This window comes from Sus scrofa, chromosome 9 (genome assembly GCF_000003025.6).
Source record: "Sus scrofa isolate TJ Tabasco breed Duroc chromosome 9, Sscrofa11.1, whole genome shotgun sequence".
In the NCBI taxonomy this organism is placed as follows: Eukaryota; Metazoa; Chordata; class Mammalia; order Artiodactyla; family Suidae; genus Sus; species Sus scrofa.
This window is the reverse complement of record NC_010451.4, coordinates 12,873,622-12,897,085: the sequence shown is the minus strand read 5'-3', so window position 1 is coordinate 12,897,085 and position 23,464 is coordinate 12,873,622. Positions and strand designations below refer to the sequence as shown.

Here is a 23,464-nt window from a genome sequence, read left to right as displayed (position 1 = left end):
CTATCCTAGAGAATGTTCCATTTGCACTTAAGAAGAATGTGTATTCTGCTGCTTTGGGATGGAATATTCTATAAATATCTATTAAGTCCATTTGATCTAATGCATCATTTAAGGCCTGTGTTTCCTTGTTGATTTTCTCTCTGGATGATCTGTCCATTGCTGTAAGTGGGGTGTTAAGGTCCTCCACTATTATTGTGTTATTGTCAATTTCTCCTTTTAAGGCTGTTAGCAGTTGCCTTATATACTGAGGCAATCCTATGTTGGGTGCATATATATTTATAATCTTCTTGGATTCATCCTTCTGTCATTATATAATGTCCTTCTTTGTCTCTTATAATATTTTTTAAGGTCTGTGTTGTCTGATATGAGTATTGCTGCTATAGCTTTCTTTTGATTCCATTTGCATGGAATATTTTCTTCCATCTTCTTACTTTCAATTTGTATGTATCCCTAGAACGGAAGTGGGTTTCTTGAAGACAACATATACATGAGTCTTGTTTTTGTATCTATATATATGCTGTCTTTTGGTTGGGGCATTTAGCCCATTTACATTTAAGGTAATTTTTCTTTTTTTTAGGGCTGCACCTGTAGCATATGGAGGTTCCCATGATAGGGGCTGAATTGGAGCTGCAGCTGCTGGCCTACACCACAGCCACTGCAACACAGGATCCAAGCCACATCTGTGACTTACACCACAGGTCATAGCAACGCCAGATCCTTAACCCACTGAGTGAGGCCAGGGATCGAACCTGCATCCTCATGGATGCTAGTCAGATTCATTTCTGCTGAGCCACAGTGGGAACTCCTAAAGTAATTATTGATATGTGTTCTTATTGCCATTTTTTTATTACTCAATGAATTTATTACATTTGTAGTTGTACAATGATCATCACAATCCAATTTTAAAGGATTTCCATCCCACAGCCCCAGCACATCCCCCCACCCCCCGTTATTGCTATTTTATTAATTGTTTTGGATTTATTTTTGTTAGTCTTTTTTCTTTTCTTCTTCTCTTGTGGTTTGAAGACTTTCTTTAGTGGTGTGTTTGGGTTGCTTTTTCTTATTTGTGTATGTATCTATTGTAGATTTTTGGTTTGCTGTTACCATGAAGTTTTGATATAGGAGTCTGTGTGTGTGTGTATATATATACGTATGTATGTATATGTGTATATATATATACACATATGTATATATGTGTATATATATATACATATGTATATATGTGTGTGTATATATACACATGTGTATATATATATACACATGTATATATGTGTATATATATATATATACACAAGATTGTTTTAAGTTGTTGGTCTCTTAATTACAAGTGCATCTCCAGTATCCTGCATTTGTACCCTCCTCTGCTCACGATTTCTGATTCTGGTAGCATATTTGCATGTGGACGATTTCCTGCCTTTGCAGTATGTATGCCTTTACTTGTGAGCCTTGTTATTTGTAATATTTTTGATTCTAGTTGTGGCCTTTTCTTTTCTGCCTAGAGAAGTTCCTTTAGTATCTGTTGTAAAGCTGGTTTAGTGGTACTGAATTCTCTTAGCTTTTGCTTATCTGTAAAGCTTTTTATTTCTCCTTCAAATCTGAATGAGAATCTTGCTGGGTAGAGTAATCTTGGAGCTTTTTTTCTTTCATCACTGTAGGTACATTGTGCCACTCTCTTCTAGCCTGCAGAGTTTCTGCGGAAAAATCAGCTGATAACCATATTGAGGTTCCCTTGTATGTTATTTGTTTTTTTTCCCTAGCTGCTTTCAGTATTTCCTCTTTGTCTTTATTTTTGGTCAGTTTGATTAAAATATGTCTTAGGGTTTTTCTCTTTGTGTTTATTTTCTTTCTTTTCTTTCTTTCTTCTTCACACCTGAGGCATACAGAGGTTTCCAGGCTAGGGATTGAATCAGAGCTGTAGCCACAGGCCTATGCTACAGCCACAGTATTGCATGATCCGAGCTGCATCTGCGACACACACCACAGCTCACAGCAATGCCAGATCCTTAATGCACTGAGGGAAGCCAGGGATTGAACTCGCATCCTCATGGATACAACTCAGGTTCATTACCATTGAGCCACAGCATGAACTATTCTTTGGATTTATTTTATGTGGTACTCATTGTGCTTCCTGGATTTGAGTGAGTGATTCCCTTCCCATGTTAGGGAAGTTCCTGGCTATTATCTCTTCAAATATTTTCTCTGGCCCTTTCTCTGTCTTCTCCTTCTGGCACCCCGATAGTACAGATGTTGGTGTGTTTAACATTGTTCCAGAGTTCTCTTAGATTGTCTTCATTTCTTTTCAGTGTTTTTTCATTCTTCTGTTCTGTGTCAGTGATTTGTACCAGTCTGTCTTCCACCTCACTTATTTGTTCTTCTGCCTCCTGTATTCTGTTGTTAGTTCCTTCTAGTGATTTTTTTATTTCACTCATTTCATTTTGCACTCTCCTTGCTTAGTGTTTAAATCTTTTCTTGCTTTGCTCAGTGTTTCTTGTAATTTATCAATCTTTGCCTCCAGTTTATTTCCAAGATCCTGAATCATCTTTACTCCCATTAGTCTAAAGTCTTTCGTGGAGGTTGGTAATCTCCAGATTACTTAGCTGTTTTTCTGAGGATTTTTTTGTTCCCTTATCTGAGTAATAATTCTCTGCCTTTTCATTTTGTATAGTTTTTGTATGGTCCTTTTGCAGACAGTTGTAACCTCTCTTTGTTTCTGATGTCTGCCCCCCTTGTGGCTGAAGTTGGTACAGGGACTTCCTGCAGTTTTCCTGATAGGAGGGACTGGTACCTGCCTACCGGTAGGTGGTGCTGATTCTTGTCCCTCTGGCTTTGTCTCTGGGTGAGATTAGAGGTAGCTGTGTGCCTGGGGGGTCTTTAGGCAGCCTGTTTGCTGATGAGTGGAGCTGTATTCCCACCTGGTTTGTTGTTTTGCCTGAGGCTTCTCAGCACTGATGGGTGGGGCCAGATTCTTCCAAAATGGCCGCCACTAGAGGAGTTTACAGCGATGATTATTTCTGAGACTTTTGCCGCCAGGGTCTTTCCCCCACAAGCAATCCCATTAACCCCTTTTTCATAGGAGATCCTCCAAGAACCACAGTCAGATCTGACCCAGATTCCTGTGGCGTCTCTACTTTGCCCTGGGACCCAGTGCACATGAAAGCCTGTGCGCACCTTTCAAGAATCGAGTCTCTGTTTTCCCCAGTTCCGTGGAGCTCCTGCACACAAGCCCCAGTGGCCCTCAATGCCAAATGCTCCAGGACTCTTCCTCCCAGTGCCAGATCCCCAGGCGTGGGAGCCCGATGTGGGGCTCAGAACTCTCACTCCCGTGGTGAGCCTCTGCACTGCAGTTACTTTCCGTTTTGTGGGCTGCCCACCTAGCATGTGTGGGGTTGCTTGTATTGCGTAATCGCCCCTCATACCTTCTTGACGTGGCCTCCTCGTTGTCTTCTGGAGTAGGAGATCTTTTTTGATAGTTTGCAGTCTTTTTTGTTGAAGGTTGTTCAGCAGTTGATCGTAGTCTTGTTGCTTTTATGAGAGAAGGTGAGCTCCAGGCTTTCTACTCTGCCATGTTGATCCTGTACTTTACTTTTTTGCAGCCGTGAATGAGCAGGCTTTGGGTCAGCTAACTACATTCTGTGTTTCTTTTAGTAGGGGCACAGTAACAGGTTTTGAGTAGGGTTGCAGAGGGTGCAGTGCAATGTAAAATAAAATTGAAACAGTTTTGTTTCACAGTTGCTTTTGCTAGAAAATCAAGAGAAGTGTAGGGAAATGTTTAACCTATGCTTATAACCTTTGGCCAGAGGTAGTGAATACTAAAATTGTGTATTTTTACATTTCTGGTTTCTTTTCCTTTCTTTCTTCTCCTCACCCCCTCTGGAAAAATAATAAAGATGTGCAGGAGTTCCCATTGTGGTTTATTGGGTTAAAAACCTGGTCTCTATGAGGATGCGGGTTCAATCCCAGGATTTGCTCAGTGGGTTAAGGATCTAGCGTTGGTGCAAGCTGCAGCTCAGATCCAGTATTACCGTGGCTTTGGCACAGGTCCCAGCTTAAGCTCCATTTCAACCCCTAGTCTTGGAACTTCCATATGCCACACATGCAGTTATAAAATAAATACATACAAGCATACATACATACTATGTTATAATAAAAAGTACACTGGACTAAGACGTTACTAGCGCTGGCTTTGAAGTCCAGCTCTCTTACTAGTTATTTGTGTGGCCTTAGGCAAGTCTCCCCAATCTGGGAGCCTCAGTTTCTCCCTCCATAAATTCAGAGAATTGGATTAGATGACCTGTAACATACTAACCAGCTCTAAAATTCTGACTTCAGATACCCTAGGTTTTTCTTCATTTGGCTATGTAAGAATAACTTTCAGATTATCAAACATATGTGATCATTTGAAGGAGATCATGGGCCTAAGTAAAATGAATCTAAACAAACATGCAGAATGCCCCATGCCCCTGAATTTGGGTCCTGAGTAAGTCCTCCAAAGGCAGGTGGCAAATATTCACCTAGAGTATTGGCTTTACCCTAGAGAAGAATATCCATTCATTCCATTCCGCCATGTGTGATGAGGAAAAGTTGACTGCCCGACAATGCCTGTTTAGATGCCAAGATCACCAAGTAGTGCTCTAATTTTTAAAATTGTATTAGCATTACTTAGTAAATCATAAAAATTTAAGCATTAGTGGGTACTCAGTAAAGTGCATATTGTGTGGTCACCTTGGAAGGAAAAATTCTCAGCCACCGGATAACTAATGAATTTCCCTGGGCTGTACCTAATTAACCAACCTACATCAAAATAACTTGAGTCTCAAACCAACAAAAATAATGATGAAGGAAATTTCCAGTTTTGTCCATGTGTAGGAGTAATGACTAACCTGGGAATTAATGTCAAGATTGAAAGTGTGCATTTCACAGTGCACCTAAAATACTCCCAGATTAGCCATTTTACCATCCAAAGGTCGTTTTCAGTCCTTGCTACCTTGCAGCCTATCTGCATCTCCACACTGTCGCATCTGGAAGGCTCTCTTTCCTAACTGCACCTCACTGTTTTTAGGGGCCAGATACTGTCTGTGTCAACAGTTGGAGCAAAACTTCATAGAGACTTAAACCACAGATGTATTTCCTATGGTTGTGGTTTCTTCTTTTGATAATAGTTTGTAATGCTGCTCTCTTGTTAATGGCAGCCTGTGAGAAACTGAGTACGGAGGTATTTAGTTTGTGTTATTCTTCAATATTTAAAAATACTTAGGTGGGAAGAGAGTGGAGGAAGGGACATTAAGTTTTTCCCCTCTCTGAAATTAGCATAGAAAAGGTACTGTATTAGAGGCCTTCTTCCTATCTAGCTTGCTTGCTTTTTAATTCAGGGGCTGAGTTTTCAGTATATTGATTGGAATCAAGAGGAAGAAGAGTCAAAAGGGAGTGTCACCAGGGCCGTTCAGCTTAAATACCAGCATACACTATTTCTAGACAGCGTGCTGCTGCAGCCGTGTGACTTAAAATCACAGCTCACACACAGTGGGGGAAGATGTGCCAGGCAGCGTTCTCCACTAGGAGGTGTGCCCAAGGTGGAGGAAGTTTTAAGACTGAGGAAGTTAGTGAAGAGCATAGTAAAGATATTTGTAGCCTTTGAGAGTTCCGTTGTGGCTCAGTGGTGACTCACCAAGCTAGTATCCATGAGGATGTGGGTTTGATCCCTGGCCTTGCTCGGTGAGTTAAGGATCCAGTGTTGCCGTTAGCTGCAGGTCACAGACACGGCTCGGATCTGGCATGGCTGTGGCTGTGGCTGTGGCGTAAGCTGGCAGCTAAAGCTCTGGATTCAGCCCCTGGCCTGGTAATTGCCATATGCTGAGGACGCAGCCCTAAAAAAACAAGAGAGAGAGAGAGTCTTGTAGCCTTCATTGAGGGCTGTGTAGGAAAGCGAAAGGAAAGCCAAGCCAAAGTCCTTCCACTGTTTCAAGTCTCCCAAAGATGTGCAGAACACTGGTGATTTTAGCTATAGAAGTGCTCAGGTTTAGTCAGCTTTGAATTAAGAGGACCTTTCCCTACACAGCTTATGAATTCTAACTTCCTAATCAAGGGGCAGGGTTGCTCAGCCCCTGGCTCTTTAAGCCAGCTTTAGATGCCCGTAAACACAGACCTGCCAGCCTGTAAAGGCAAACGAATCACCTGCCAACGATCTAGGCAACTTGCTTGGGTCCAGCCTGTCTGTCCTCTAACCCCGTAACCACCTGTCACTTTGCAAACATGCAACCAAGGTTTCCTCATTACTTCTTGAGAAATTTGCCTGAGTCCTCCCTTATGTTGTGCTCTTTGTTATACCCGTATGTGCCTTTTACTTCCCCTAGAGCCCTGAAAAAAGAGGCAGATTCTCATAGTTTACCAGGGGGGGCACAGGACAGAAGAACCCATGTGGACTCTCCACCTTAATGAAGAGGTGTGGAAATTGAGGTGCTTGTTGTGGTGATCTTCAGGGATCGCAGTATCAGCTGTAGTCTATCGCAAGAAAATGCCGCAGAATCTCTAGCTAGATTAAAGGATGTCGTCATCAAAGAAAAGTAGGACATATACAAATCTGATATCATTGAAGGGAAACATAGCGTAAAAGAGGAGAGAAGGTTATAAGCAGGAAGAGAGGAGAAGAAGGCCTTCGGAGGTCTTTCTTGACGAAGAGGTAAACCTGTGCTTGATGAAAAAGAAATCGTACCCAGTGGCCACAGCACAGTGCCGAGGCATGGACGAGAAGGCCGGACTTAAAAGGTGCACCCTCCTAAGACGGGAAGCGCCTTTACCCTCCAGGTCAGGAAGACGTGCAGGACATTCCCCTGCTGAGAGTGTGAATCTTCAGACCATCCAGGCAGAGAAGGGACATCCATGATGGTGTCTTCCTCCGTATGTCACAAGATCAGGAGTCATCTGGGACTTTATCTTCTAACATTATTATTCATCTAAAATAGACTATTTTGGTGAGTTCTTTCCTACTCCTAAGTTCCGTTCCCAGAGTACAGAGGAGGAGAATAGGGGGACTGTTATTCTGACCTTAATTCTTACTAACAAGGAGGGATTGGTTGGGAGAGTGGTAGTGGAAGAGTCCAAGAAGGCGAGGGGAAAAGGCGCCTGGTAAACTGTTTTATTGTTGGTAAGTGTTTGCCCCTCCTCCCTTGCGGAAGGGGGTGAATTCACTTCCCTGCCCTGTTGACTTGAGCTTGGTGACTTGCACGTGGCTTGCGTTGGCCAAAGAATTGTGGGCCAGTAAGACCTACATGTATTTCTTGTAGACAGATCTTTTCCTGCTCTTTTTTCCTTCAGCCGTGAGCAATTATCAGCAATACCTCAGAATCTTTTATCATTTTCAAGCCAGGATGAACATGCAGCCAAGTTTTCAAAAGCCAATTCATCGTTTTAAACCAGTGGTTCTCAGTCAGGTGTTATTTGGCTCCCCCTTACCCACACCCTGCAGACACTCAGGAATGTCTAGAGACATTTTTGGCCGTCACAACCAGGGTAGGGTAACTGTTAGGAAGTAGAAGCCAGGTAAGCTGTTGCATATCCCACAGTGCACAGGACAAGTTCTCACAACAGAGAATTATCTAGCCAAAAATATCACTAATCCTGAGATTGAGAAACCCTATTGCAAGCTTCTGGGCTTGTTTATTACCATAACCTAACCTTTCCTGACTAGTACACCAGCTACCACATTCATTTTAGAATAGCAGTGTGGAAATAGTTGGGCTTAACCAGTTAGGTACCTTGGTTATTAGGAAGACAGATTTGAAAGAAATCCAGAAAAGAACAATGTAGATGTCATACTATGCCGTAAGATTGTGAAGGTGAGAGTCAGAAGGTTTATAAGCTTCCAGTTCCACAGTTGTGACTGTGTAGCTGCAGATATTCCGGGTAAACAAAAACCTCACCCAAAGGTCTAAAACTAACATGGTGCACAGTGAATTCTCCAGGAAAATCGAATATTAAAGAAGGTTCGTAATCAGAGATAAATATGAATCTTCTAAGAATAGCATTTTAAAAAAAGAAGGTCCAAAATTTACATAATTTAGACCTGCAAAAAAGTGCCAAGATCCCAAAAGGTGTTTTACTTATTTTAGTTTTATTAGCCACAAGACCAAGCAAGAAATGGGTCTTATTTGATGCATCAAGGCTTGCTTCAAACCCTCCCCCTCCACGAGCCTCAACTAGACTACATACTTCCTCTTCTTCCAGAATAGCTGATTCTTTTTCTTTTAAGGCGGTGAATTTTTTAGTTCTGGCTCTTAAAATTTTGCATGTGCTTGCCATACAGAGTCAAATTCTGTACACTAAAAATGACCCTCCTTCAAAACCTCCGAAATGATAGATTTTGGATATACCTATTCTGTCTAATAGAGCTACATGGGGATTTTTTTTTTTTTTTTTTTTTTTGGCCATGCCATGTCATGTGAAAGTTTCTAGACCAGAGATCAAGCCCATTGTCACAGCAGTGACCCCAGCCGTTGCACTGACAACAGTGGATCCTTAACCCAGTTTGCTAGACCCCAGCTGCTGCAATGACAACACCAGATCCTGAACCCTCGTCGCCACAAGAGAACTCCGAGCTACCCAGGGATAGAATGCTTTATTTCAGGGCTAGTGGTTCCCAGTCTTAAGTATATTGTTTATTAAATATGTATTAAGTTTATTAATGTTAATATAGTATATATTAGTAAACATTTAATTAATGTAAGCATATTAAATATTTGATAAATATTTGCTTAAATATTTTGAAGTGAAGGCCAGAGAGCCACTTGGTTGTCTGTTCTCTTCCAACCCTGATTGCCTATAATTCTAAATTTAAAACTCTGGATTAACATGAAGAACAAATTTTTCATCTTGTGTCTCTCAGCTCCTAGCATGTCTTATCCATGTTTAAAAGCTGGATTCTAGGAAATATGATATCATTCCTTTTGTGGCCATAAATACTCCCTTGACCTGTCTCCATTCTCTGAGAATAGAAGCGGTAACTACAGGGTCCTGGTCGGAGTCCAGCTCTTTTAATTGTACAGCCCATGAGAATGTCCTCATGACATTAACAGAGCTCTCTTATCCACCTGTCCAAAGCCTTTTGTTTCAGTACTGCTGTCCTGAGGCACCAAATCCACATTCTAAAATACTTGCCTGTCCATCGTAGGTCCTCCGAGTTCTTAGAGGAATTACTAACATGTAGTCAACCGGCAGTAGTAGAGTGAAAAAGACTTTTTGTACCCTTACTGCTCACCAGCTTACTGAGTGGTAGGAGATGCAGTAGAAGTAGAAACCCTCAGTGAATTTCTCTCTGCTCTCACTCTGATTCAGCCGAGTGATAAAAATCATGTCTAATGTTGTCTCTTTAATGATAGTAATGAGGACTATATAGCTCTCGGCACACGTTCTTAAATTATTACATTCTTTATTTATATCAGCTATTTATAAACTAAGAATTCCTGTCATGGCTCAGTGGTTAACTAATCTGACTAGCATCCATGAGGACATAGCTTCGATCCCTGGCCTCACTCCATGGGTTAAGGATCCAGCGTTGCTATGAGCTCTGGTGTAGGTCACAGACACGGCTGGGATCCTGCGTTGCAGTGCCTGTGGCATAGGCCAGCAGCTACAGCTCCTATTTCAACCCCTAACCAGAGCCTCCATATGCCGCCGGTGCAGCCCTAAAAAGCAAAAAAAAAGAAAAAAGAAACAAAAAAACAGAACAACTTAATAAGTAAGGCAAAGTTTAAGAGTTTATAATGTGATATTTAAAGATTAAATATTTAATTTAAAACATTCAATGTGTTTTATGGATTCGTAATTTTTCATTAATTGCATTAAATCTTTATTAGTTTTGTGTCTTCAGATTCTTTTTTTTTTTTTTTTTTTTGGCTTTTCTAGGGCCGCTCCTACAGCATGTGGAAGTTCCCAGGCTAGGGGTCTAATCAGAGCTGTAGCCGCCAGCCTACACCACAGCTACAGCAACTCAGGACATGGGCTGCATCTGTGACTTACACCACAGCTCACGGCAACGCCGGATCCTTAACCCACTGAGCAAGGCCAGGGATCGAACCTGCAACCTCATGGTTCCTAGTCGGATTCGTTAACCACTGAGCCACGACAGGAACTCCATTGCTTTCAGATTCTTGTCCTTAAAACTGTCTCCACATCCCTCCCACCATGACCTCCCCCAAGAAAAATCACCAAGTCACAAATATAGATAATATAGACAGCAAATAAACATTTCCAAAAAGTAAGTATTACTAGTAGATGAAGAGATACAAATTAAAATAAGCTACTGTTTCCTCTATTTAAATATTTTTGTTTTATTGCAAAAGTGTAGCATATCTTTATTGTAGAAAATAAGGAAATACAAACACAAGAAATCATAGCAACACACAACACAGTTAACACCTCATTGTGTAGCTGTTGGTCTGTTTTCTGTCTGTGTCTACAATGTATCTAATGGTCTCCTGTTGATGTACACTTGAACCTTGTTGGTATAAGTACTGCTATAGTAAACATCCTCTGGGGTGACTTTTTTTTTTTTTTTGCCTTTCTGATTATTTTGTCAGAACTAGTTCCTGTAGCTGCCTTTACTGAGTCAAAGCATATTGCATTTTTAGGGCTTTTCATTATCTTTTGCTAAATTGCTGATAGAAGGGTTGTATCAAATGTATGAGAGGATTGGTTTATGCCTTCTCAAACCCATGTTACTGATGTTGTTTAACTCCAAAGTGGTGTCTCTTTGTTTTAATTTGTACTTCTTTGAATAATAGAATAATGTAATGAATAATGGCAGTGAATAATGTTTAATGGATAATTAATAATGTTTTAATTTGTACTTCTTAGAATAATAATATAATGAACAATAACCAGAACATATGTGTCCTAAAAATAGTTCAAATTTAAAAACATTTCATTGTCACCTTATTTATAAAAGAGACACACACAACCCCAGATATTCAACAAAAGGAAAGCAGTTAAATAAAATATGATACTTCTAAACAACAGGCTGTGCAGCTATTAAAACATGAAGGTGCAGAGTATTTTTACTGACATAGGAAAAATATTTATTGCGTAATGCTAGCTAACAATTAGATGGTAGAGGAGACAAGATTAAGATGTCAGAATAGAAGGACTAGTGCTCAACTTCTCTCATGAAAACAACAAAATTACAACCAAATGCTGAACAGCCTTCAGCCAAATGGACTGGAAACTTTGAAAGCGATATCCTGCTGCAGAAGACAAAGAGGAGGCCACATCAAGAGGCAGGAGGGGCAATAACATGATATAAGCAACCCCATACCTCCTGGGTGGGAAGCCCACAGACTGGAAAGTATTTGTATCACAGAGACTCACCTACAGGAGTGAGAGTTCTGAGCCCCATGTCAAGTCCCCACGCCTGGGCATCTGGCACTGGGAAAGAGATCCCCCAGAGCATCTGACATTGAAGGCCAGTGGGGCTTGTGCGCAGGAGCTCCATGGGACTGGGGCACACATGGGCTTTCATGTGCACTGGGTCCCAGGGCAGAGCAAAGTCTCCATAGGAATCTGGGTCAGACCTGACCACAGTTCTTGGAGGACCTCCTGGGAAAACGGGGTGACTGTGGCTTGTTGTGGGGGAAGGACATTGGAAGCAAAGCTCTTGGAAATACTCATCAGCGTGTGTTTCTCTGGAGGTGGCCATTTTGGGAAAATCTGGCCCACCCATCAGGGCTGAGAAGCCCCAAGTCAAACAATAATCCAGGTGGGATCACAGCCACATCCATCTGGTAGGCACCAGTCCCTCCCATCAGGACGCCAATAGCAAGCCCCCTACCAACTTCAGCCACAAGGGGGACAGACATCAGAAGTAAGAGAGGCTGTAACCCTATTATCTGTAAAAAGGACACCATACCAAAAACCTATAAAAATGAAAAAGCAGAGAACTATAACTCAGATAAGGGAGAAAGAAAACCCAGAAAAACAGCTAAGTGATCTGGAGATTTTCAGCCTCCAGGAAAAAGACTTTAGGTTGATGATGCTAAAGATGATGCAAGACATTGGAAATAAACTGGAGGCAAAGACTGATAACTTAGAGGAAACAATGAGGAAAGAGATACAAGATTTAAAATTTAAGCAAGCAGAGATGAAAAATACAGTAACTGAAATAAAAAATTCATTAGAAGCAACCAAGAGCAGCATACAGGAGGCAGAAGAACAAATAAGTGAGGTGGAGGACAGGCTAGTGGGAATCACTGATATAGAACAAAAAAGAGAAAAAAGATTGAAAAGAAATGAAGAGTCTCAGAGAACTCTGGGACAATGTTAAAACACACCAACACCCATATTATAAGGGTGCCAGAAAAAGAGAGAAAGGGACGGAAAAAAATATTCCAAGATATAATAGCCAAAGACTTCCCAAACATGGGAAAGGAACCACTCACTCAAATCCAGGAAGCACAAGGAGCACCATATAAAATAAACCCAAGGAGGAACACCCCGAGACACACATTAATCAAACTGACCAAAATTAAAGACAGAGAAAATATTGAAAGCGCTAGGGAAAAGAAAGAACATGCGAGGGAACCTCAATAAGGTTATCAGCTGATTTTTCAGCAGAAACTCTGCAGGCCAGGAGTGAGTGGCACAATGTACTTAAAGTCATGAAAGAAAAAACCTCCAACCAGGATTACTTTACCCAGCGAGGCTCTCATTCAGATTTGAAGAAGAAATAAAAAGCTTTACAGATAAGCAAAAGCTAAGAGAATTCAGCAACCCTAAACCAGCTTTACAACAGATACTAAGGGAACTTCTCTAAGCAGAAAAGCCACAACTAGAAACAAAAATGCCACAAATGACATGACTCACCAATAAAGGCATATATACTGTAAATGCAGTCACCTCTGAATGCGAGAGCCCTTGAGTTTGTAGGCTATGAAAATTCAGAACACTGGCCCCATTGCTGATGTGTATATCAAAGGAATGATTTCGCTGAGCCCATGCCTCTTGTTCCTGCTCCCTGCCCTTTGTTGCAAAAACTCCTATATATCCTAGCTCCTCCCTCACCCCCCTTGGAGCAGTTTCTCAGGGCTACCTGAGATTCTGTCTCCTGGACTTAAGTCCTAATTTCACCCGGAGTAGAATTTAACTCTCAAAAAAACAAACAGGGAGTTCCCGTCGTGGCACAGTGGTTAACGAATCCGACTAGGAACCATGAGGTTGCGGGTTCGGTCCCTGCCCTTGCTCAGTGGGTTAACGGTCCGGCATTGCCATGAGCTGTGGTGTAGGTTGCAGATGTGGCTCGGATCCCACGTTGCTGTGGCTCTGGCGTAGGCTGGTGGCTACAGCTCCGATTAGACCCCTAGCCTGGGAACCTCCATATGCCGCAGGAGCGGCCCAGGAAGTAGCAAAAAGACAAAAAAAAAAAAAAAAGAATGGTAAGTTTTATATGGAATTTGACTCCTGCTATATTCTTTAAGCATGTAATAAAAAAAAGAAAACTGCAAGAAAATATACCAGCATGTAATTACTTCAGCATAGTGATAGGTGGTTTTTAATACTTTCATATTTTTTATGACACTTTCTACATTTTTTGTCATTAACCTTTGTTTGATCTTATGATTTTTATTTTTTCCATTGTAGTTGACATACAGTGTTCTGTCAATTTCTACTGTACAGCAAAATGACCCAGTCATACATGTATATATATATTCTTTTTCTCCCATTATCCTCCATCATGTTCCATCGCAAGTGACTGGATAGAGTTCCCTGTGCTATATGGCAGGATCTCAATGCTTATCCATCCCAAATGCAATAGTTTGCAGCTGTTAACTGCAAACTCCCAGTGCATCCCACCTTCCCCCTCCCCCTGGGCAGCCGCAAGTCTGTTTTCCATGATCATGAGTTTCTTTGCTATGGATGGGTTCCTTTGTGCTGTATATTAGATTCCAGATATAAGTGATATCATATGGTATTTGTCTTTCTCTTTCTGACTTACTCCGCTTAGTATGAGAGTCTCTAGTTCCATCCATGTTGCCACAAATGGCGTTATTCTTTTTTATGGCTGAGAAGTATTCCATTGCATATATATATATACACCACATCTTCTTAATCTGTTCATCTGTCGATGGACATTTAGGTTGTTTCCATGTCTTGGCTATTGTGAATAGTGCTGCAGTGAACATACAGGTGCATATATCTTTCTCAGTGAAAGTTTTGTCTGGATATATGTGCAGAAGTGGGGTCACTAGATCATACCGTAATTCTGTATTTAGTGTTTTGAGGTACCTCCATACTGTTTTCCATGGTGGTTGTACCAGTTTGCATTCCCACCAACAGTGTAGGAAGGTTCCCTTTTCTCCACACCCTCTCCATCATTTGTTATTTGTGGACTTGTTAATGATGGCCATTCTGACAGGTGTGAGGTGGTACCTCATAGTAATTTGGATTTTCATTTCTCTAATAATCAGTGATGTTGAATGTTTTTTCATGTGCTTGTTGGCCATTTCTGTATCTTCTTTGGAGAAATGGCTATTCAGGTATTTTGCCCATTTTTCAATTGGTTGTTAGCTGTTGAGTTGTATACTTTGTGTATTTTAGAGATTAAGCCCTTGTCATTTGCATCATTTGAAACTATTTTCTCACATTCTGTAAGTTGTCTTTTTGTTTTCTTTTATGATCTCCTTTGCTTTGCAAAAGCTTGTCAGTTTCATTAGATCCCTTTGGTTTATTTTTGCCTTTATTTCTGTTGCCTTGGGAGGCTGACCTGAGAAAACATTTGTAAGGTTGATGTCAGAGAATGTTTTGCCTATGTTCTCTTCTAGGAGTTTGATGGTGCCTTGTCTTACTATTACGTCTTTAAGCCATTTTGAGGTTATTTTTGTGCATGGTGTGAGTTTCATTGATTTTCATGCGCCTGTCCAGGTTTCCCAGCACCGTTTGACGAAAAGACTCTCTTTTTCCCATTTTATATCCTTGCCTCCTCTGTCAAAGATTAATTGACTGTAGTTGTCTAGGTTTATTTCTGGGTTCTCTATTCTGTCCCATTGGTCTGTAGGTCTCTTTTGGTACCCATATGACACTGTTTTGATGACTGTGGCTTTGTAATATTGCCTGAAGTCTGGGAGAGTTATGCCTCCTGCTTGGTTTTTGTTCCGCAGGATTGCTTTGGCAATTCTGGGTCTTTTGTGGTTCCATATAAATGTTTGGATTGTTTGTTCTAGTTCTGTGAAAAATGTCATGGGTGGAATCCCATTGCAGATTCCATCCCTGACCTCGATCAGTGGGTCAAGGATCCCGGCGTTGCTGTGGCTGTGGTGTAGGCTGGCAGCTGTAGCACTGATTAGACCCCTAGCCTGGGAACCTCCATGTGCAGTGAGTGCAGCCCTAAAAAGACCAAAAAAAAAAAAAAAAAAGTGTCATGGGTAATTTGATAGGGATTGAATCTGTAGATTGCTTTGGGTAGTATGGCCATTTTTATAATATTAACTCTTTCAACCCAGGAGCATGGAGTATCTTTCCATTTCTTTGAATCCTCTTTAATTTCCATGGTTAATGTTTTATAGTTCTCAGCATAAAAGTCTTTTACCTCCTTGGTCAGATTTATTCCTAGGTATTTAACTTTTGGGGGTGCAAATTTGTTTTGTTTTGTTTTGTTTGCTTTATTGGGCCACACCCATGGCCTGTGGAGCTCCCTAGGCTAGGGGTCTAATCAGAGCTACAACTGCCACCCTACTCATAGCCACAGCAATGACCTACACCACAGTTCACAGCAACACCAGATCCTTAACCCACGGAGGGAGGCCAGGGATTGAACCCACAAGCGAACTCCATGGGGTGTGATTTTAAAAGGTACTGTATTTTTATATTCCTTTTCTAATAATTCATTGTTAGTATACAGAAATGGAACCAATTTCTGAATGTTAATCTTGTATCCTGCTACTTTGCTTAATTCATTGGATCTGTTCAAGTAGATTTTGTGTGGAGCCCTTAGGGGTTTCTCTATATAGTGTCATGTCAACTCTGCATACAGTGACAGTTTTACCTCTTCTCTTCGAGTTTGGATACCTTTTATTTGTTTTGTTTGTCTGATTGCTGTGGCTAAGAATACTATGGTGAATAAAAGTGATGAGAGTGGACATCCTTGTCTTGTTCCAGATTTTAGTGGGAAGGCTTTCAGCTTTTCTCCATTGAATATTATATTTTCTGCAGGTTTGTCATAAATGGCTTTTATTATGTTATGTTCCTTCTGTACCCACTTTGCTAAGAGTTTTTATCATGAATGGATGTTGGACGTTGTCAAATGCCTTTCTGCACTTTTTTTTTTTTTTTAGGGCAGCACCCACGACATTTGGAGGGTTGCAGGCTATGGGATCGATGAATTGGACTATAGCTGCCAGCTTACACCACAGCCACAGCCACGCAGGATCTGAGCCACGTCTGTGACCTATTCCACAGCTCACAGCAACACCAGATCCTTAACCCATTTCATGAGGCCAGGGATCGAACCTGCAACCTCATGGTTCATAATCGGATTCGATTCCACTGTGCCCCAACAGAAACTCCACTTTTTCTGCATCTATTGAGATGATCATGTGGTTTTTGACTTTTCTTTTGTGAATGTGGTATTTGATGTTGATTAATTTGCATATGTTGAACCATCCTTGTGAACCTAGGATGGATTCCACTTGGTCATGGTGTGTGATCTTTTTTATATGTTGTTGGATTCGGTTGGCTAAAATTTTGTTGAGAATTTTTGTGTCTATATTCATCAAAGATATTGGCCTATAATTTTCTTTTTTGGTAATATCTTTGCTTGGTTATGGTATTGGGGGATAGTGGATTCAGAGAATGTCTTTGGGAGTGTTCCTTCAGACTTTTGGAAAAGTTTAAGAAGGATGGTATGAGTTCTTCTCTGAATGTTTGGTGAAAAGAATGTATATTTTGATTTTTTGGATGTAATGTCCTAAAAATATCAGTGAAGTCTAACTTTTCTCTTATGTCATTTGGGATCGCTGTTGCCTTAGTGATTTTCTGTCTAGAGGATCTGTCCACTGATGTGAGTGGGGTGTTAAAATCTACTGTTACTGTAGTCCCATCAGCTTCTCCTTTATGTCTGTATTTGGTGTATGTATTTGGGTACTCCTGTATTAGGGACATGGATAACGACAAGTGTAATATCCTATTCCTGGGTGGATCCTTTTATCATTAAATAGCGTCCTTCCTTGTCTCTCTTTATGGGCTTTGTTTTAAAGTCTCTTTTGTCTGATAGGAGTATTGCAACTCTTGCTTTCCTGTCTTTTCCAGCCGCGTGAAATATCTTTCCCAGACCCTCCCTTTCAATTTCTATGTGTCCTTTGCCCTAAGGCGAGTCTCTTGCAGGCAGCATATTGTAGGCTTTTGGTTTTTTTTTTTTTTAATCAGTCTGCCACTCTTTGTCTTTTGATTGGCGCATTCAGTCCATTGACATTTAAGGTAATCATTGATAAATGTGTTTTTATTGCCATTTTAAACCTTGTTTCCAGTTGATTCTGTTTTTCCTTTGTTCCTTCCTTTTTTTGGTTGGATGATTTCCTTTTATTTATGCTTGTGTCCTGTTCTTTTAATTTTTTGTGAATGCAATGTTTGGATTTGACTTGTGGTTGCCCTGTTTTTCAAGTCTATTAACCCCTTCCTATATCTGCTTGCTTTAGCCTGATAGTCATATAGGCTCAAACACATTCTTAAAAAAAAAAAAAAAGAGTCTAGATTTTCTTACTTTCCTTCCCCACATTCTATGATTTTGAAGTCCTTTTTTACCATGTTTATATTTTTCCTTTTTCTGTTCCTTGTGTTTTTCGTCACTTTTACAATAGATTTTTTTTTTCCTTTTAGATCTGTAAACTGGCTTATTTAAGTTGGATTGCCTTCCAATTGTGATTTCCTCCATGGTATTTCTTCTTACTTCATTTTTATTTAGAGGAGCCCTTTCAGTATTTCTTTTAGAATGGGTTTAGTAATGGTGTACTCTTTTAGTTTTTGTTTGTTGGAGAAATTCTTAATTTCTCCTTCTATTTTTAAGTGATATTCTTGCTGGTTAGAGCATTCTAGGCTGCAAATTTTTCCCTTTTAGAATTTGAATATATCTTGCCACTCTCTTCTGGTGTGCAGTGTTTCTGTAGAGAAATCAGCTGATAGCCTTTGGGGGGGTTTCCTTATAATTAATGCTTTGTTTTTCTCTTGCTGCTTTTAGAATCCTGTCTTTAACTTTTGCCGTTTTTATTATAATACATGTCTTGGTGTGGGCCTCTTCGGTTTCAACTTGTTTGGGGCCCCCTGTGCTTCCTGCATCTTGATATCTGTTTCCTTTAGATTTGGAAAGTTTTCAGCCATAATTTCTTCAAATATATTTTCAAACCCCTTTTTCTTTTTCTTCTTCTGGAATTCCTATTATGCGTAGATAGACCCACTTTATGTATTATCCCATAGATCTTTTATACTGCTTTCGTGTTTGTTTTTTTTAATTTGGTTTTCTGTCTGCTGTCCTGATTGGGTGATTTACATTATTCTTTCTTCCAAGTCAGTAATTTGTTTCTCTTCATTATTCATTATGCTCTTTAGTGCCTTAACTCAGGTTGTGTCTCTGCAAATGAATTTTCTTATTTTTCTTGGTTCTCCTTGTATTTTCTAGTTCCTTTCTAAAGTAATCTGCATTATTGTTTATATCTGTTGTTAATTCCTTCATATTCACCCTCTGCCTTTTGAACTCAGTGTCTACTAGGCTTCAGAGTCCTGTTTCATTGTTTGCTGCTTCAGGCAAATTCTCCTGTTCTTTTAACTGGAAATATATTTTGTTTATGTTTTTCTTTTTCTGTGAGTTTAGGGAAACCAACTACTGTAGTCTTGGAGGGCTGTTTCTGTGCAAGAGCACCCCCTTTGTATTTTGTGGGGAATTAACTATTTATTTTTTGTCTTCGGAGTTTGGATATTTGCCATCTCTTTCTCTGGTGTGAGCAGGCTGTTATCCCCAGGGTGGTGAGTGTGTTTCCAGAGAGAAAGAGGCAGTGGGTGGGGCTGGTAGTCAGTGCCTGGTTGCTGGGCTCTTGACAGAGCAAGGACCTGCAGGAAGGTGGCACAGGCTACTCCTAGTTGCAGGGCCCTGGGAAGTGGTAATGGCCTCAGGCAGATTGAAGCAGTGCCTGGAGCATTTGGCAGTGGTAGTGGCAGGGCATGTGAGTTCCCAAGGGGGTGAGAGCAACAGCGGGTGGTGTTTGGTCACCGTGCCCTCCTCTGTGGTGCCCTCTGAGGTGATTGGGCTGCAAGTGGTGCCTATTCATGGACCCCCTAGTGGTGGCGGGCCACGCCCTCTTCTGGAGTCAGAGATGACTGTGGCGGATTGCCCCCGCCATCTATAGACCACACAGGAGGTACTGCACAGGCTGCCCCTCGTTGTAGTGTCCTAGGACGTGACAGTGATCAAGCATGTGTGGGCACTGCCCGAAGCATTTGGCAGTGGCAGCAGCAACGTGGGTGTGTTCCCAGGGAAGTGAGAGCACCAACAGATGGTGCTTGGTTGCAGTGCCTTCTCTTTTGGCCGACCTCTGAGGTGACTAGGGCCGCAGGTGGAGCCTGGTCACAGACCCCTAGTGGTGGCGGGCCCCGCCCCCCTCTGGTTTCTGAGATGACTGCTGTGGTTTGTCCCCATTGTCTGCAGATCACGCAAGAGGCACCTTGTTGCACTTAGCCTCCTGCTACCTTTACCCCACACAAGACGAGCCTGGCCACCCATAGACCAAGCAAGTAGCCTTTTGATACCCATAGCCTGTGCCATAGGCCCTGCCCTTTGAGTCTGATGGCGGAAAGAGAGTCCTATGGCGGTCCGCCCCTCCTCCTCTCACCCTCCCCACCAGTGGCACCTTGCTTCTCCTGTGGGCCCAGACCTCCTCCTTGGTTCCCTCGGCTGTGGCGCTCTGCTCCCCAGCTCATGGTGCACCGCTCCCTGGCCCCTCAGGCTGTCCCCACGCAGTCGGCCCCAGTCCTCTCCCTGGGACTGACCTCTGGAGCCTGAGTCTCCGTGCCCAGCCACCACCCGAGCATCTCAGGCTGTGGTGTCCAGCCCAGTGGTGCAGATGGTCTGGGCAGCTCTTACTCTGTTTTGCCCTCCTCAGTCCAGCTGCTGCGCTTTTCTCGGCGACTTTGAGGCCCCTCTGGCTGATCTCCCCATCAGTTAGGTGGCTTCCCAGGGGGTGGGTTCCTTTTCCCTTTCCACTCTTCAGGAGTGCTAGTCCCACCCTGATTCCTTTTCTCTCTCTCTCTCTCTTTCCCTCTTTCTCTTTTGTTCTGCCCAGTTATGGGTAGGGTTTCTTGCCCTTTTGGGAGGCTTAAGTTCTGCTGCCAGCGTTTAGTAGAGGTGCCGTGCACGTGTGGATGTCTGTTTTTGATGTGTGCGGTGGAAGGTGAGAGCGGTGCCTTACTCTTCCACCATCTTGGTCCTTCTCTCGTAAGTAACGTGTGTATCGTATTCATGCAGAAAACATTTTGGTAAGTACACCACATAAATGGTGCCAGAGGGGAGAGGTAATTGTCCACCTGCATTTTGTAGTCTAAAGATTATATTAAACATATGGGTTTGAAACAGGGAACGTGAGTTGGTAACATAAGATTCTGGTAAGCAGTTAAACAGCCAGTTGTCCAAATGTTAAAAGTTCTACTTGCTTGAGAAGCTGACACTTACTGGAATACCCTGAAAAAGGAGTGTGTTTATGTCTTTTTTTCTCTTTAGGTTGCTGCTGTTGATCTTCTGGTTCCTGGAGTTGGAGAGCTTTTTGGAGGAAGCCTCAGAGAGGAACGGTATCATTTCTTAGAGCAGCGGTTGGCCAGGTATAGAAGAAACAAAATTCAGAAATCGGGGGTGGAGCACTCGAAGGCGGTCATGGGAAAGTAACAGAGAACAGCACAGCGCCCAGGTCTTAGCACCCGAAAGGCCTGGGCCTCAGATTCAATAGCAACATGTTGTTATTGAACCGCGCAGATTCTCTCTCTGAAAGACGAGAGCTGATCTATGAAGCTCAATGCATTTTGCCTGTTATTTGTATGCATCTCTCCCTAGGAAATAACTTTTTTCAAAGCTAGTGATAGGAGTTCCCGTCATGGCTGAGCGGTAACAAACCCAGCTGGTATCCACGGGTTTGATCCCTGGCCTCGTTCAGTGGGTTAAGGATCTGTGGTTATGGCTGTGGTCTAGGCCAGCAGCTACAGCTCTGATTCGACCCCTGGCCTGGGAACTTCCATATGCTACAGATGTGGCCCTAAAAAGACAAAAAAAAGAAACAAAAAGTTAGAAAAGGATGGAGTTCCCATATGGCTCAACAGGTTAAGAACATGCGGGTGCCGTCCCTGGCCTCGCTCAGTGGGTTAAGGATCCGGTGTTGCCCTAAGCGAGGCAGTATAGATAGAAGATGCAGCCCGGATCTGGCGTTGCCGTGGCTGTGTGCAGCCGGCAGCTGCACCTGTGATTAGCCCCCTAGCCTGGGAACCTCCATGTGCCAAGCATTCGGCCCTAAAAAGACAGAAAAGAAAAGAAAAGAAAGAAGAATTCCCTCCTTAAAGTTTGTTCTTCATGTTTCTCTTCTCCATGTTTTTGTTTTTTTAATTTTACTCTAAATTATGACTACCAGACTCCTACAGAGGTGGAAAGACAGGCTCTAAACAGGGTAAAGCTAAAGATGGAGGAAGAAAGATGCTAGAAGTATCTGCTAAGCTAGCATTTAGGATAAGCACTTTTCCCTTCCTTGGGTTTTTTACTCTATCAGCATCTTGATGTAGGTAATTGAAGAACTTTATTTTAACTCACTGTTTGAGACCTGAGAAATGACTCTATGAACAGAAAAAGTTTTGGAGATGAGAAGTAGGAATCATGTTTAATCGAGCTACCACTTCTGCATATGCATGATCTGCCAGCAAACCACAATGACTTCCTAAACTAACCAAGGTCATAAACCTCTATTTTCCATGGTTTCCACTTTTGCTGTGCCAGACTTGAAAAAAAATAAATAAGTGACTTTCCCATAGTGAAGGCTTAATGCTTCTCTCCAGAAAATACTAGGTTTCATCGTAACCTGGAAAAGTCATGATTGTTTGAAAACATCCTGTTAAACTAGCCGTGTGTAAGGCCTTCTTTTCCTAATGGAGAAGTACTTTGAAAGTTGATGCTCTTTCACCATCCCAGCCTATACATCTGTTGGGTAACTTGGTTTTGTAATCCCAGTCACGTGAGCTGCTCTATCGGGTTCGGGTCCAGAGAAAAGAAGGGAATACCAGCTAGACTGCTACTCTTTACTCTTACTGTAGTGGTAAGAAGTCTGGGAAAATCGTAGGATTGAAGTGATGGTGAAACTCCTTAGATGGAAGGAATTTGAAGGTAGTCTGGAGTGTTTTTTTAAGTCACAATAAAAATCACACATGGCAAGAAACCTCCTCTGTTGAAAGATTCATTGGTCTGTTTTCTTTGCTTGCTTCCTTCCTTCAGGAAACCTTTCCTCATAACATTAAATGTTTACCGAATATCTGATAATATCCAAATTTATCTTTCCTAATGAAATGGATATGTGTGTTTCCCTGTCTCAGGGACTCGGTGACTTCTGTTCGTGTTTTTCATATTTTTGTATATTTGAATTTTCTGTAATCCTGATCGCTTTTGACTTACACAGTGGTGCCAAACACTCTTTTAAAGGGCTGAAATTAATTTTAATGAGTACTCAGCTTAAAGTTTTATTAACATTTCTTAAATTGGCAAAAACCAGTTTGCAACCATGTTGCGAAGGCAGCCTCAGAATCTATAGTATTGTTTTAATATTATGGAATATTTGTGTCCGTACGTCTCTTGTCTGTGTGTGCCTTTTGATAACCTTCTGTAGTAGTATTAGTATTCTTCTTATGTCACAGGACGATAAATTCCGCCTCACATGAACCCTTTCTTTGGGGTTGTGCAGCATACTTTCTGTAGCATTTATTACTTGGTAATACCTTGGACTTTGGCTAACTTAACTGTTAGTTAACCTGCCTTTCATACCACCCAACAACAGTTCAGCTTCTCAACTGTCCTTTGTGTTAATGGCACAGATTTGGGTGTGTACTTCTTTATAAGGCACTTTGCACACAGCCCAGAGTAAATGTTTGGTGGTTGGCATGTTTATCTTATTGCCGTTCTCTGAAAGAATTGTGTTGTTTTGCTTTACAGGCTGGGACTCCAAGAAGCCTACCAGTGGTAAGAACATGGCCCCAATGACTCTTTTCCTGGCCGTGGGTCTGAGTGCTACACAGCTTTCAGTTGTATTTCCAGGGTGCTATAGAGTAGTGTTAGGGAAGAGTTTCTCAGAAAATCATTTACTCCTTTTGAGTCCCTGAAAAGTCATAATGATAGTATCGGTCATTTATTTTTTACCTTTTGTATGCTAGATAATGGGGTTAAAATTTTGATGGATCTTATCTCGTGTACTCATCACTA

The 23,464-nt window shown here is 41.7% G+C and overlaps 1 protein-coding gene across 5 annotated transcripts in view; it reads left to right on the top strand.

The window, feature by feature from the left end:
• The window catches only part of NARS2 (asparaginyl-tRNA synthetase 2, mitochondrial (putative)), a 141,551-nt gene that overhangs the window by 113,812 nt on the left and 4,275 nt on the right, over positions 1-23,464 (top strand). For 4 of the 5 annotated variants that reach the window (XM_003129702.4, XM_021062568.1, XM_021062569.1 and 1 more), the window contains 2 exons: positions 20,741-20,838; positions 23,198-23,224. In XM_003129702.4, coding sequence (XP_003129750.1) covers positions 20,741-20,838; positions 23,198-23,224 — 125 coding nt within the window. Of the gene's footprint in view, positions 1-20,306; positions 20,839-23,197; positions 23,225-23,464 lie in introns of all 5 variants that reach the window. The other variant, XR_002335551.1, reaches the window with a different exon arrangement.